At 40.6% G+C, this 15,527-nt stretch overlaps 2 protein-coding genes across 5 annotated transcripts; both read left to right on the forward strand.

The window, feature by feature from the left end:
* Positions 1-1,144: 1,144 nt before the first annotated feature.
* susd3 (sushi domain containing 3) lies at positions 1,145-7,898 on the forward strand. Of its 2 annotated transcripts, none has more exons than XM_023819244.2 (5): positions 1,145-1,638; positions 4,348-4,536; positions 5,496-5,643; positions 6,119-6,268; positions 7,014-7,898. In XM_023819244.2, exons 1-5 carry the CDS (start codon positions 1,551-1,553, stop codon positions 7,246-7,248), a joined length of 810 nt encoding a protein of 269 aa, XP_023675012.1. In that variant the 5' UTR covers positions 1,145-1,550; the 3' UTR covers positions 7,249-7,898. The 2 variants fall into 2 exon arrangements, with proteins under 2 accessions (XP_023675012.1, XP_072569234.1); XM_072713133.1 differs by lacking the exon at positions 1,145-1,638 and adding an exon at positions 1,666-3,281.
* A 2,056-nt stretch (positions 7,899-9,954) lies between these two features.
* On the forward strand, positions 9,955-15,269 carry card19 (caspase recruitment domain family, member 19). Of its 3 annotated transcripts, none has more exons than XM_023819334.2 (6): positions 9,955-10,114; positions 12,235-12,374; positions 12,666-12,822; positions 13,544-13,612; positions 14,213-14,278; positions 14,435-15,269. In XM_023819334.2, the coding sequence occupies exons 1-6, from the start codon at positions 10,108-10,110 to the stop codon at positions 14,548-14,550; spliced, it is 555 nt and encodes a 184-aa protein (XP_023675102.1). In that variant the 5' UTR covers positions 9,955-10,107; the 3' UTR covers positions 14,551-15,269. The 3 variants fall into 3 exon arrangements, with proteins under 3 accessions (XP_023675102.1, XP_023675103.1, XP_023675104.1); XM_023819335.2 differs by having other exon boundaries at positions 9,972-10,052; XM_023819336.2 differs by lacking the exon at positions 13,544-13,612 and having other exon boundaries at positions 9,972-10,114.
* The last annotated feature ends 258 nt before the right edge of the window (positions 15,270-15,527 follow it).

A 15,527-nucleotide genomic window follows, 5' to 3' on the forward strand; every position in this document is an offset into this window, starting at 1 on the left:
TTGTCCTCAATCTGTGATTTTACGTGGCCTACCACTTCATGGTTGAGTTGCTGTTGCTCCCAATTGCTTCCACTTTGTTATAATACCACTAACAGTTGACCGTGTAATATTTAATAGCGAAGATATTTCACAAATGGACTTATTGCACAGGTGGCATCCTGTCAGGGTCAGCTCCTGTTGTTCCACTCTGAGTCCCTTCCCTGTTTGGCCAGCAGGTGTCACTGGTCATCCTGTCCCTCCTGTTGTCAGTCTTTGTGTTTTCCCTTGCTTCCTGTTCCTTATTTCTAGTGTCTTTCTGTTTAAATAAACCCTGTTTTGTCTGGTGAGCCGCAAATGGGTCGCCCACCTTACTATCTGCCTGCATCATACCAAATCCACCTGGATCCCTAACAGCATCCCATCACAGTACCACGCTTGAATTCCCTGAGCTCCTGAGAGTGACCCATTCTTTCGCATGTGTTTGTAGAAGCAGTCTGCATGCCTAGGTACTTGATTTTATGTGCGTGTGTATTGCAAATTTCTGTGGGACTAATCTTTATATATATATAAGACTTAGTTTGTGATTAATTAATACATAAGTAATAGCATAATACTACATTACCTCAATATTTACAAGTGAAAATATAGAAGAGGCATTCAGTTTTAACCCCCTGAATAATAGTCTACGTACAGTTTTAACAGATACTTTATATGCGCTTACCGGACCATGAAAATAACTTGCAATAATTCTGAAACATGCAATTAAATAGGCCTAATTAAATTACGTCACAGCTTGTGTTGACGTACATATGTATAGACACGTGTACTCTGCATGCTATGATATTCAGTGTATCTGTAAATGACTGTGTTTGGATTAACACCGATATTTTCTCACCTATGTTTTACTGATAACATGAAACGCAATAAAGGTACGATTATATAACATTAAATACACTGGTAAAATATCTTAGACAAATAGAGCACTTTCAGCAGTACATATTAGTTACAATTACAATCGTGTAATAACGGAAATCATGGGCTAACGGATGTAACACCTCGTTTAAAAAGTCATCGTACATTTGCCCCAAAATATTTAAGAACAGCTGAATAGTGTTGCGCTGTCTATACTGTATCCTAAATGTAATACGTTAAATACGCAGTTATACGTATCTACAGTACGACGGGTAGTCCGGAAAACAAGAAGCGTACAGTTTTATCTTTAAGTATTGTAAGAGGGGGGGCGATAGGGGCAGAACGATCAAACAGCCGCTCTGTCTGCACGCAACAGAAGGGAAGTGCTGTGTGACACGAAAGAAAAGCGGTATCCGCAAGCTAAAGGTACCGCTGTGGGACGATATACTGTACAAAGGGTACAGACAGAGAAGGATCATTTGGAACAGCGCGCCCTGTCTGCATCGCTAATACAGCAAAGTACGATCCGAAAGAGGCTTGCTGGATCATTAACCCCTTTAGAGGAACATCCAGCACAGCCTCTTATACCTGGATCCCAGCGATCGAGCGCTGCTCGTCGGTTTCTCTTCATGCAAAAATAAGGTAGTCAGAGATCCGATATGTCAGCCGTAACTTCTTCCGTGTTTGATATTCCGAGGACTATTTTCGCGATTGAAAACCAGAACAACGCTGGAGGTAACCAGACAGGTAAGAGAAAGAGTGGCACCGGTTCGGTCGCCTCTGGCTGTGTCTGGTTTGCGTTTTGCAGAAACGGGGATCTCACGTTAAGTGACACTTGGATGCATTGTCATTTAAGGCCACCCTGATTGCGTGCAGCCACCCGACGCCTTGTGCGATCATAGAGGATCTTTCTCAGCTTCCCTTACCGTTTCTTTGGTGCAAACAAGTGCAGAATATAATTTTTCTTGTTGTTTGAGGGAAGAGTAAGACAACATTTTAAAAGTTTAACTGAATACGATTATTTGTCTTTTATGAATACAAGAGTGACATGTTAGATTCCATACATGTCATTTTAATCTAGATACTATTATTTTACATGTAAATGGTAATATTGTTCATTTTATAAGTAATTCGTTATATATACCCTCATTTAGCTCAAGTGTATTTCATACTAATTCTTGGGATAAAGTATTGACACTTTTATTATTAGACTGCAGATAAGGCACGTTTCGCCTAAATTTTAAAAAAGGTGTGGCGTGAACAAATTAAACGTGATCGTACTCTTCTGTAGTCGATCGTATGCAGGCCAAATGCTATATAACGCAGATGTTTTGGTATGTATGATCATCTATCAAACATATATTTGTCTGAGATTCCCATTTAGTGAACCAATAGAAAGAGAAGCATGCTAGAAGCCTGCCCCTGCCCCTGCTAATGCTGAATTTATTTATCTATCGGCGCTGAGCAACATAACAGCCTGTACTGTTTATTTCAGCTGAACGGCACATTTAATACTTATCTTAACGCCATAACAAGATCATTTTAGTCTAGTTATAGCAAAAAAATTAATCGTTAACATGCAAATAAACGTTAAAACGGTAGGAAAAAGAGAAATCCATGACAGTAATCGAGTCATGTAAGAGCCTCGCAATAACATCTCACATTCTAACGAAACGTCCGTGTTCAGGCTACAACCTGATTCTTTCTATTTCAAATTGTGTCAGGTTGAATACATCGTGTATATCAGTTTATGTGTATATCCGTTAAAATATGGGTTAATATTACTACACTTTAACGTCTTTTATTGTAATTTGCTCTATCTGACTACTTAAGGCGTGAATATTTAACAGGGAAACTGTGTTCAAGTTACTGTGAACGGTGTCATCTGAACAGGGGTTAGATTATTTTAGTCTTCTTTTAAGATAAGTCTGCGTAATGTTATTATATTTGCTAATTATCTCACTCTAGTGATATAAGAAGCAATATTTTTATTTGAATAATAATAATAATAATTATTATTATTATTATTACTTTCAAATGGTATATCGGAAACCATCAAGTACATTTTCTTGTTATACATTTACATTTTAATTAAGAATAGTTTGAGAAACTGGATGTTGGTAATTGGTGCTATACTGAACATCACTTTTATATTAGATATTATGGTTTGAAAATATTGAAAAATACAAAGTTTATTACCGTTATCGAGTCAGCATTATGGAAAATTGAATCTGACGTAGAAAGTGAAATTACAATGAGATTTACGGTGCATAAAATGCTATATATTGCATTCAGATATACCCAGTTTCACATGAGATTATAGATTTTTATTAAATGAATCCAAAGATGAATGCAACCTTTCATTTGAAGAGAACTTCAGGGCAGCAGGAGTGAGTCATCTTCCATCTTGTTTGTTTTCCCCTATTGTTATAGGAAATAGCAATAAAATATGATTCATTACGCCCTGGCGTAGCCTAAGCGATTTGTAGGTTAAGTTGAATTAGTGTTTAGACTACCACAAGCTGCTACCAGAGACACCTTCATAGCCTAGCCCTATGTCACATATTTGACTTTTAAAATGGTGACAGTAATTGAAAAAAATGTGTTAGGTCAGTGAAAATTGATAATTATTGTAATATAAATACTATTATATGTGTCAGGTCTTCAAATGTAGTTTTTGATTGCATACATGCATCCATATCGATAAAAAAGTACACTTCATTTTAAAGAACATTGTTCAATTTGATTATTATGAGACGTGTTTATAATATATGACGGTAGGAGTTATTGGCCAGCTGGTGGAACTCATCAGTTTACATAATGTGTGGCCCTCTAGTGGTCATTTGAGAAGTTGCATCTGTAGAGTATTTCTCTATTGTTTGGTGCACAGAAACCAAGTTATTTTTGTTTTTGACCCAGCCCTACAACACAGCTGTATTAATTTTAATGTTTAATGCTGTCACTTCCAAGAATATTTCTGTAGCGTTGCGGAAGCCTGCAGTTAAATTGATACAGCCACAGGAAGGCTTTGCTGATCTTAATGCTTGATGTTTAAATGAGCTCTTAAACGTTGACCAAAGTAAATATCGGGCAAGCAAGCCTGAGACACTAAGTTTCCTGTTTTGTTGAAGTCAATAAAGAGACTAATTTTACGAGGTGAACTACGCTGAGTTTAGGTTTGGTTTGAGTAAGTAGGTGTGCACCAGCTCTGTACTGCACAGCAGGCAGCATCAGTTATAGCACAGTGTGATGATTTATGGGTATTTTGGGGCTGTATACCCCAAAACAAGTCGAGACATTCTCCGATGCTAAATATTTGTCATGTCACCAGGCACGATCACTAAGGTGTTTTTATGGCGTGGCCATGGAAAGCGATCTTCTTTATCGGGCCTGTAGATAAACTATGGATTTGTTCGGAGATTCTCCATACGTGTTATTTTCTTCTCTGTTTCACAGGCCAATGCAAGCCGATGCCACGCCCTTCCCTGGGCACTTTAAAACTCGTCCACGGGAATGGCACTAGCGTAGGCACCGTAATATCCTTCCAATGTCCATCCAAGCACCGGCTGATCGGCGAGGGCACAGTGTCCTGCGTGTGGCGAAGCAACAGTCCGCAGTGGACGGGAGGAGCGCCCTGGTGCAAGCGTATGTATCACTGTAGCGGGACACCGCACTGCGTTGCTCTTGTTGTTAGTCTCTGAACACTGAGATCTTCCAAATAATTAAGTAATTAATAATACATAACGACCCCCAAATCTGCTTTGAAAATGGACGGATGGGTGGATTATTGCAGTCAGTGTGTGTGTGTGAGAGAGAGAGGTTTTAAAAATGGGAGAAATTTACCTGGGAGGTCCATCTATGTTCTGCACCGACTTGTATTTATGGAACCAACGCTATTCACACCTACAGGTAATTTGGTAACTAACTTTGGTGTATGTCTTTTACTGTGGGGGGTCTCATGCAAAGTCATCAGGACAAAGACTCAAACCCTGAAAGATGGGAGGCAACAGTGCTTGTCACTCTGCCCCTCCCTGGGAAGTCTGCTAGATGAAAATAAATAGATAACCTCGAAAAATGTGTGTTTCCCCTGCCTTATTAAGTAATAACCAGTTCTGACTTCATTAAGTTCAATGTGCAGGCTTGCCACTGTTCATCAATTTCTAATGAATTATGGGACTGTTTATTGTCAAAATGAAAATAAGTATTTGCATAAACTAATCAGAAATGCCATCTGTTTGTATACCATTCTTATTTTTATTGTCATTCATTTACATAATTGCAGGAAGACTGGGATGTAATTGCTTTGCTAAAGATATAATGCAAAGGGTTAAAATAAATGACAGACTTAAGCAGCTTGGTGACTTCATGGAGACAGTGAAGTTTAATTTAATATTTAAAAAAAACAATTTGGCAGAGACATCACAGCCACATCACTGATTGAATTTTCCAAGCATTCACATTAATATTTCATTGTTTTGTATTACATCTCATCAGAGTTAATGTATTGCTGTGGCTTAAGAACCTTCTTTGATTGTTTTATTGAATTTTAAATGGTGATACGGTGCATGTTTTGTTCTCATACTTGGCTTCGTCCCTGAATTCAGCCCTGACACGCTTTGAGGACTTTGGATTCAGGGTGGCTGTGATCGCCTCCATTGTGAGCTGTGCCGTCATCTTGTTGATGTCCATGGCCTTTCTCACCTGCTGCTTGCTAAAGTGTATCAAGAGACAGGAGAGGCAGAGGCGTGAGAGGTGAGGTCCAGCTTTTCCCATCATCATTGCTTTCATTGTATGAAGCTGTCAGCTTATGTTTGGATGGCTGTCGCTGTACATGTAATATTAAGCCTGTCCAACTAAACACTTTCCCTGTGTTTGACTTTGTTATTAACTTAGTCTTCTTATCAACCTGAAAGAAATAATGAGTGATACTCATGGTACCCGCTGGATCGAATTTGAATCTTGTCTTTTGTAACTGTTCTGTAAAAAGCAACTTAGAAAAAAACAACTCGTTTGACGTTCTAAATCGATTTTTGGCAGCAGAAAGTGACCTTTAATGATGAGAGCGGAAATGTTTACAAATAAAGAGTTCTTCTTGTGCTAGCAAAATCAGATCATTTTATTCTGCAGCGTGTCCATGAGCTGATTATTTATCGATCCCGTTCCATGAGGTCAACCCTAGTATCTCATGTGCTCAGCTGTAATGAGGGTGATGTGATCTTTTGTCCAGGGAGACACATCTGTGGGCGGGGCAAGGGCACCTGGGGGAGACACAGGTCCCACACAAAGGCCGAAACAACAACAATAACAGAAGCAAGCAAAAGAGCACGCCGGAGCTGATCTGTGACTGTGTGGAGTGTAACAAAAGGATGTCCTATGGGTGAGCAGTGTCTTCAGACAAAATGCTGAGAAGGAGTTTAAAATTAAAAAACGCCGACAGATCGACCCTGGCTGCATGCCTCTGTAGCAGTTAATGACTTCGTTAGATGTTACATCTGCACCCTGTGTCTTTTAGGACTTACCAGTTTTGTGAGGAAGCCACAGCATTGTTCATTCTAAGGGCTGTTACTTTTGGCCCCTCTCCTATTTTAGTTCCACTGCATAACAAGTGATAATAGCATTAATATCACACTGCCCACTTTGCAGAAGCATACTTATTATTTTGTGGAGCTTGCAGAAATGGGATTGGGTAGTCCGGAAAACAAGAAGAGCCCCAGTCACTGGGAATATCAGTTATATAATGGACAGATATATTTAATTATATTAAGCAGATAAGTTTATTTTTAACAACATAATATGCATATGATTTTCTTAAGTGAATAAGTCACACATAAGGTATAAGGCTAACTCAGCTATGATTCCTGTAATTAGATACATTGTCATGTATATCTGTGCAGAGGTAGACATTTCCGGTCCAGAAAGTAAAAATCCAGACCAAGATTTTGTTTCAACCAACCAGAAGCGTACTCTGTGACTGTGACTCTTAATACTCAAGTGGTTGGTTGAAACAAAATCTTGGTCTGGATTTTTACTTTCTGGACCGGAAATGTCCACCTCTGTATCTGCAATTGCACAGGTAGACCTTCCTTGCTGAGCACTCTTCATGTGCTCCCCCCCCCCACCAGGTGCCATCATCTACTTGCCATGGATAGCCTCACCTTTACTCCTGCCGCATTCCCCTGCAGTGCATACAGCAGTCCTGCTGGGCCCCACCCCGAGTGTATCTCTGCACCCAAGAGCTACAGCCCTGCAGAACGCACGATTAGTGTGATCAGCAGACCGTACATGGACGACCCCAATGGGAACTGTCAACATCTCCTCAATCCTGAGAGGCAACCCTCGCAAATAATATACGTGTGATCCAACAATGTGAATGGACAATGAATGGACATTAACCAGCTACACAGGTCAAAGTTAAAATCACTGATCTCCTTGGACATGCATCATTCTTGCCTTAAACTTTTACCAGATGAATGCTGCAGATTTCCAGGAATTGTCATGAGCACTTGGTACTTTTAACAGATAGGCTGTAGCAATAAGAAATCTTTCTTCAGCTTTTTTTTCCATTTCATGTTTTTACTGGGAACTTAGTGTGCCAATAAACAATTTTTTTTTACTGGCAAATACTAAAGTGTAGGGTAACCAATCAGTGGAATGGTCCATATGTATTACATAGCTTAGAAATAAAGTGGACAAAAAACATCCTTGTAAATCAGAAGTGAGAAAAATTGCTGTTTGAATGGAGTATGTCTTCCCTCCCTAAAACCAAGGAGTATTCACAGTGTTATAGTTGTGAATGCTGTTACATGTGATCTGAGAACATTCTTCACAATCAGATGAGTCTATGGAACTGCTTGTTGACAGAAGAACATTTTAAAATTTCCTATGGAAAACATTGGCGAACTACTGACAAAAGTAGAATATTGGTGCCAGGAAGTTAATTTGTAGGATCACAGTTGTAATACTTTATCCTGTTTGCAGAGTAAAATGATTGTAATAAAGTTATTTTAAAAAAAGTGTTTTCCTCTTTGTTCTAAATTTTGCCTTGCTAATTATTCTCAGAAAAGCAGTTTGCTTTCCCGTTACCGTTTTGACGCAAACAGCACTGTTCTGAAGCTAACATGCACAGGAAAGCCCTTTTTCCACTGACGCTCCGTCTGCATGTCTTCGCCTCTCTGCCAGCCCACTCTGGCTAATAAGTGTGAATTTCGAGCTCACACTCAAACACTGTGCATCTGATACCCAGCATCTCTATAAAAATGAGCATAAATACCGCATTAGATATTCTCTGACATGACTGAGCATATTTATGCACAGAGTATTTGAAGCCTGCTTTCTGAAACTGGGTTAGCTTAGCTTGTTTGTTTTCCTTTGGTGGTAAGTTCTGGTAACCACAACAACGTGTAGGTGCACGACATGCTTTCAGTATTTGTTTTGCATATTAGGGAACTTAACCTTCTGTACCTATTTCACTAGCTATTTATTCAGTTGAATTTTAGCAGAACTCATCTTCTATACAGCATTCCTCCTGGTGGGGGTCACTGGCAGCTTGCCAAGGGGGTCAGATCAGAGCTCCCTTAGGCCATGGGCTCCAGCTAACTTTCTGGGGGGGGGGGGGGGGATCCCCAGAAACCCCAAAGCCATTTCAGAGATAGAATCCCTCCAGTGTACCCTGGGACCCCCCTCTCCCTGCCGGGCTTCTCCCTAGTGGAAGCTGACCCTAACCACCTCAGCTGTCACCCCTCCATCCAAAGGAGCAGATGCCCTGTTTTGAGGTCCCTCCGTCTCTTTGCCACCATGGACCTCCTCAGTGCCATCAGAAATGACCTGCCTGTCAGTCTCACGTTCCTCCTCATCATCAGATGCTTTATTGCCGTTGTTGTTTCCACAGCAACGAAATTAAAAGGTGCATCCTCTCCAGTGTCACATCAAAACAATAGACACATTAGTAACAATAAAACATCCAATAAACAAACAATAAATAATCAAACAGACCAGCATGATAAAGTAGTCATACCCCATACCCATCACTGAGATGCTGAAACTCCTTCTCTAAGAGCAGACTCTCTCCCCTCGCTGAATGGAGCAATCTGCTTTTTTTCCCAGAGAACACCACAGCCTTGGATTTAGATGTACTGATTCTCATCATCAATGAACCGCTCAGTGTGAAACACCCATGTGAGTCTATGTCCTTCCAGCTAGGGAAGGACAAGGGCAGACTGGCAACAAAAAGCAGCCCAGGAATTTGCCACTGACCATTGGGGGGAGGGTCCATTTGGTATGTTTTGCAGATCACAATCAACCAGTTGGCCACCAATAAAATGAAGAGTTACCCATTAATCATTTACTGTGATTGACCTGGAAAAACACGGCAAGATGGACCAACAGGTTGGGCACCCCTAGTATATAGGCTATATTATGCCAGGATTGGGGAGGAAAGGCCAGTCCTCACCGAGAGCATTCCCAAACGGCCTGATGGCCAGTCCGCATCTGCCGCCAGCCAGTGGGATCATAACAAGGGATGTGTTTCACTAGAACTGTGTTGGAAATTGCGTATAGGCTAGTTGCTGCCATTGAACTCTAGCCCCAGTCCTGGGTTCGCCAAGGGAGGCCCTACCAGGTGCTTAAATGTCCTCTGCAATTTTAGCAAAGTTCCTGTAGTCTAATTCGGGGAGGGAGGGGGAGTGATTGTTGAATACCATTTGCTGTATATCAGTGTAAGGCAGAGGATATTTAAGTTTAAAAATTATTTGAATTACAATTTTAAAAATGTATCCACGTGACCCTGCATAGGACATGCTGGTAAGGAAAACGGGTGGATGGATTCAAATTAGAATCAGAAATAATTAATAAATAAACACATAGACAAATTAATTGTATGTGTATCCTGGATATTTTCACCATATTTAAATTATGCATACCATCATTTATATAACTGGTATATTTATATATCAAAATATTTACATTTTATGTATCAAGTGACTAAGTAGCCAGTGCAACAAAATGAAAACATCTGAATGCATGTATTTCACTTCACCTGCGTTTAAAGATGCTAATTCGCGGACTGCTTTGCATAACGCCAGCGGCTCGGGGGACACGTGGCGCTGCATGACAGCGAGCGAACAGACGGCGGCGTCCAGCAGCTGGAGCAGCAGCATGGGAAGGTAACCGGAGAGGCCTTAGTCATAGGGAAGAGCGAAAGTTACAGCACTTTCTACTATGGCAGGTTTGTCAGTCTCCTTCCAACTCCCGTGATCTGAAATGAATTTTAGTGAGATTTGTTTACATGGCGTGCAGTTTCCGCAGTAAAATGGCTTCCCGCGCCGGGTAGAGGAGTTGGGCGTCCCGTCCCGTTGGCGACCTTTGCCTGTAAACTTCCAAAGCAGCTAACATAATTAGCCGACTTAGCCCGGTTAACAGGCTGACTTCAGATACACAACTGGCTTTTAAAAGATCATGACAATTTCTGGCGAAAAATGTGACTTTCCAGTACTTTTTGGTTGTGATGTGAAAGTGGTGTTAAAACAACAATTTTGTTAAAAGAGCAAACGATTTCACGGGTTGTTTGCACAGTACGCCGATGCGCTGTTGGAGTCTCGAATGGTGACGTTGCGCTGCTTTTAGTAGCAGCCTGTAAATACCAAAATACAGTTTACTGTGGTAGGGTTAAGACGAGCTACAACAAAATTGCAAACGGGAAAGTTACTTAGAGCCTGGGACCTCCCGTGTCTGCACTTCGGCGTTTGTCCAGAGTCGATCGATAAAGTTTGTTAAAAGGATTCTTTCGAGTTTCTTAGGTGCAAAAGATTGCCGACTAATTTCAGTTAATTCAGCGTTTAAGCTTTGTTATAAAAGAGTTCATTAATGCTTATTAATGGTAAATCCTACACCATCCTTTCAAAAATACCCGTGCGCTTTTAATGTGTCCTGTTTATCCTATACGCTTTTTATAGCTTTTTTTGAAGTTATAGTCAATATCCCAATAAGGGGATATTGAACATGTCATTTCTGAAATGGGGTACACAGGACAACATAGCCATAGAATTGTATTGAAGTCACTGTCAGAACTGCTCTTGGTATAACATCGTCATGCGTAGTGGTTGAAAACAGGGGCGGTAAAGAGAACCGAGTTTGCAGTATTTCCGGTGAAAGGGGTGTGGTTGGAGTTAGGTACAATGATGCATTGGGTCTGAACATGAGACATTTTTGCTCTGAAGCATACAAATCTACAGCTGATCTCGAGGAGACCAGAAGAGGCTAGTAATATTTTTATATTTTTATTTAGAGAAAAATGATTACATTTGCACTGAATTGCATTAATCAGGAGATGTCACTGTATAAATGTTTGCTTCATGGCCAAATCTGAATTGGTATATTTGAGCCAGGAAGCGCACTGTGCCAGACAGGGTGTCGTCTTTGCAGGATGCAGCTCCATCACAGGCTATCAGCGCGCGATGGACCCAAGGCTGCACCTGTACTGGATAAATCAAAGGGGGAAATAGTTTGTCCTATCGGATGTGCAAAATAGCTGTGAAACAGGTGGTCTGTTGTAAATATTACACTGTGACATTGTCATGTTCATTTAAGGAGAGTCCCTAGATGGTACTATAGAGAGGTGAGAGGAAGACAGGAGGAAGATTTCATGGAATTTTTTGGGGTTTACCTGTACATTTTTAGAGTGCTGTTGTCATTGTAGGTATTCATTTATATTAAATTTGTAATATATAACCTTCTTAGAAGCTGAAACCTAATTGCGCAAAGAGAGTAGCATGATATATATATATATATATAAAAACTTAGGGTAACACATTGTGATAATTCCTAGTTTAAAAATTCAGAAAGAATAATGCAACTAACAGTCACAGAGTGTCTGTTATATATTGTCTGGAGCAAAGTTAATGCTAATAAGGTGAAATGAGTACTTAATGTAGACCAAATATCTGCCAAAGGAATTTGTGTGTTTGTGAATTATGTTTATTTTACATTTTGGGGACCATTTTTCATGTCCCCATAAAGATCTGTGAATGCAATCAAAAAAAAAAAAAAAAAGACAAAAGTCTCATATTTTGTTTTGTTATTTATGGTCAAGGTTAGGGTTGGGTAGGGGTTACAGTCTTCATGTTGGGATTTGAGTTTTCCTCATAGAAATGAATGCAGAGTCCCCACAAAGATATAATTACAAACCTGTGCGCATATGTGTGTGCGCGTGCGTGTGTGTTTGTTTGACCCGTGAGCAGCATTGTAGTTTCTTTCCCACCTGTTTAGTATGATGACATCTCAGGTTTTTCCGCTTTGATAAAGTGGCAGAATGAATGTGCTTATTTATAACTTCTTTCCCACTGGCAGACAGTTACCGTGAACAGCTGATTAAGGATTCTGAATTCCTCAGAAATGACAAGCGAATGGGCACAGAGCTGGTGGATAAGCTGGTGTTACAGCTCAATAGGATCTACCCACAGATACTGAATGACAAGGAGGCGCAGAAGGTGAGAACCGGGGGTTCAGTCCTCTGCTATTTATGGCTGAATGGGTCATGGGGACTGTTGATGAGTGCGAGTAACACTGTTTTCTGTGAAGGTGATCTTTAACCCAGTTTATGAATCTGAAATTATTTTTCTGTTCATCATTCTATAGAAGAATACGCCAAGTAAGCAGTCAACAGTTAATTACTGTTGTGAAACTGTGACGTAAGATAAATAATTTGTTTCCCAGTAAACGGCTGTTGAGGGTGTGATTCATGATGTAACCTAAGGTGAGTAACCTAAGCATTCCTGCAGTTCCGCAACTTGGGTGTGCCCACGGCCATCAGATTGGTGGAGCTGCTTTCCCACCTGCAAGGCAAAGGGGAGGAGGCCTGCTACGAGTTCTACCGGGCTCTGCACATCCACGCCGAGGACGTGTACTTCAGTCTGCCCACGCGCATCCACCGCAGGGGTGAGAGCCTCAGAATCAGAAAACTTTATTGATCCCGAAACACACTACGGTCTCAGGGTGTTACATGTGATCTGAGAACATTCTTCACACATTCTGCTGAGAGGCTGGCACTGCTCCACCTAGTGTCTGGAACAGTCAAAGCAACCCGCTACACTGACACGGGGTCTGGCTCAGGGGGCGATGAAATTTAACACAGGTGTGCAGTGAACAGCACGGCTTGTTTTTACGTGAATATTCAGTTTTCCGGTTCAAGTGATGCACTTTGAATGCACTGAAGGCGCTTATTAACGTCTTAGTTGCATGGTTTGCCCTGTATAATGCAGGTGATTTTTAGACCATTTAAATCCTCGTAATCACTGTAGTCATGTTTGACTTGGGTGTGTCGTTACCATTTGAACCTGTAATTAACCAGATTCCTTGCTGTCATTTCTGCAGCGCTAACAATTGGTTTGGTGATAGTTTATTTTTTTTAAGATCAGTAGTTTCCTGAGGGTGATGAAGATGTTTGCTTCAACTTATATCGACAAGAATGTTTTTTTTTCCACTGCTTAAATGTAATGTAATTTCCGAAAGTCCTTGCTGTTTTTTTCTGTTTTTAACCACATGGTAGCTGGATTATGGCTGGATTATTCACTATGAGCTGTGACATAGACTAACACAGGCTGATATGCTGTACTCTGTGTTTGCAGTTGAACTAACAGTTTGCTGCTTTCATTTCTAGAAACTACAGATCCAAAATGGACTAACACTGCTGACGACCTAAGGGAGAAATTTGTTCTAAATGACAGGGGTAAATCAAATAATAATACAGTGCTAATGAAGCTCAGTCCGACAAAATGTTAACTTTCTTCCTCCAGATGAATGGTGTTTGTGTCCAAAGAAAGTTAGAGATGGTATTTCAGGGCAAAGCCACGCTCTTCGTCAGCGATTTCACCCCATTGAACGATGAACATATTTAAAGACAGCTTTTGGAAATCATTCAGTATAATAATTTGTCTTTTTGATTTTGAATCTTCAGAATTGTAATATGCTTAAAGTTTTTAATACATCATAATGTGACACCTTTGGCCTCAGGACTGTACGTGTGACTAAACGTGACATGTGACGTTATCCGATTAACCTACATCACATCATGGTTTTGGGTGTCCGAAACACGAGCATATTTATCAAAGTACTATAATTCAGTAACTGTTAACTTAATCAAGCACATAGTTCTGTTGGACTTGATCTGTCATATTTGGATGAAACTGACATGAGGCCGTCTCTCTTAGGACATGGCTAAGGCAGGGAGGGTTTCAGTTAAATCTGAATGCACAGTGTTACTTCAGCTTATTGCTGGCATGGTGTGTTGTCAGGGGTCTTTAACACTGATGCTGGTCTTGTCCGGCAGGTCCTTGGTTCTTCCTCAGTTGTTTCACAGTTGTGGTTGGAGTGGCATTCCTCTATTACCATAGTGGTGAGTTCTGCTTTGCACCAGGAACACTCTGCACCTCAGATTTAGGAGGGAAACAGTAAAGCCAAGAATGCTAATATATTTAGATGCTGCCACATCAATGGCATTCTCAATGAGTGCGAGCTCATCTCACTTAGTGACCCATCTCTTCATCCACAGAGGGCAAAGGCCTGGGTGACGACACCAGGAAGGTGCTGGGCTTCACAACGCTGGGGTTTGGGACGCAAGCCAAAGAGGTGCTGATATCATACATAGACGACTGCAGCCGAAAGTAGTAGCCCAAGCGTGTGCTCCAGCCTCCACTGCCAACATCGGGGGGGGGGAGGATTGCCTCAGGATGAGACAGTCAGGTTCTCCTTAAAAATGCATGCAAATTTTATATGTAGAAAGTAGTTTTGGAATTTCTAAATATTTAAGAATATATATTTTAAGTGGACACTTGATTATGCCAAGCATGGAGTTTCTGTACTCTTCATAAGAGTGTTACACTTGCTTGTTAAATTTTAATATCTTCTTTCCTTTAGTGTTCTTTGCTGTTATTTTACTGTTGACCCAGTTTAAATCTGGTTGTAACAAATATTTCTGTAGCCCCAACATATCTGTTCAGGACTGCTGAGATTACCTTCATTTTTACCTTGGGAAGACGTAAAGCATGATTTTAAGGACACTGCACCCTTAAGACATCTCCTGTGGTTTTGAACACTAATGCATTCCCTGTCACCTTTAACGCCTGACCACAATGACTGCGGAACAATGCCTACTCACCACCCGCCATCTGTTACACATGCCACCTATTAATAGCTGCAGCCTCATTTCCAGAAAGCTGCATGTTTGCTTTGGGAAACATTCAGATATTTTAACATTTGTCCTGTTGTCGCCTTGCACCCAAACACTAAGAGTTGTTTAAAATGAAATACGTTGTTACAAGTGTAGGGCTGTATTCTAATTTCTGTATGTTATATGTGGTATTAATAAATCACTCACTTCTAACAAACTGAGTTGGTGATGTATAAGCTGTATCCCATATAATGCGACAGACTGGTTTCAATGGTAGTAAAGCTTTCAAGACAGCAGACCTGCTTAATTATGTATTGGCTGAGAATCATTTTCAGTAGCATTTTGTTTTCTATTCTGAGATACGAAGGTATAGAAATACATACCATCTGGCCTACGGGTGTGTAGCCTCTACCTTCAGCTGCATCCCAGTATCTGATGTCTTCCTTGAAATTGTTTACAATTCCATTGTAAACAA

This window comes from Paramormyrops kingsleyae, chromosome 6 (assembly GCF_048594095.1).
Source record: "Paramormyrops kingsleyae isolate MSU_618 chromosome 6, PKINGS_0.4, whole genome shotgun sequence".
Lineage (NCBI taxonomy): Eukaryota > Metazoa > Chordata > Actinopteri > Osteoglossiformes > Mormyridae > Paramormyrops > Paramormyrops kingsleyae.

Excerpts from the sequence above, each read along its gene's own strand:
- susd3 (XM_023819244.2), top strand. The coding sequence starts at position 1,551 with ATGTCAGCCGTAACTTCTTCCGTGTTTGATATTCCGAGGACTATTTTC. Across the intron at positions 4,537-5,495 it reads AGGAGCGCCCTGGTGCAAGC|CCCTGACACGCTTTGAGGAC; the intron begins GTATGTATCACT and ends CCCTGAATTCAG. Across the intron at positions 6,269-7,013 it reads AACAAAAGGATGTCCTATGG|GTGCCATCATCTACTTGCCA; the intron begins GTGAGCAGTGTC and ends CCCCCCCACCAG.
- card19 (XM_023819334.2), top strand. Across the intron at positions 12,375-12,665 it reads ATGACAAGGAGGCGCAGAAG|TTCCGCAACTTGGGTGTGCC; the intron begins GTGAGAACCGGG and ends GCATTCCTGCAG. Across the intron at positions 13,613-14,212 it reads ATTTGTTCTAAATGACAGGG|GTCCTTGGTTCTTCCTCAGT; the intron begins GTAAATCAAATA and ends CTTGTCCGGCAG.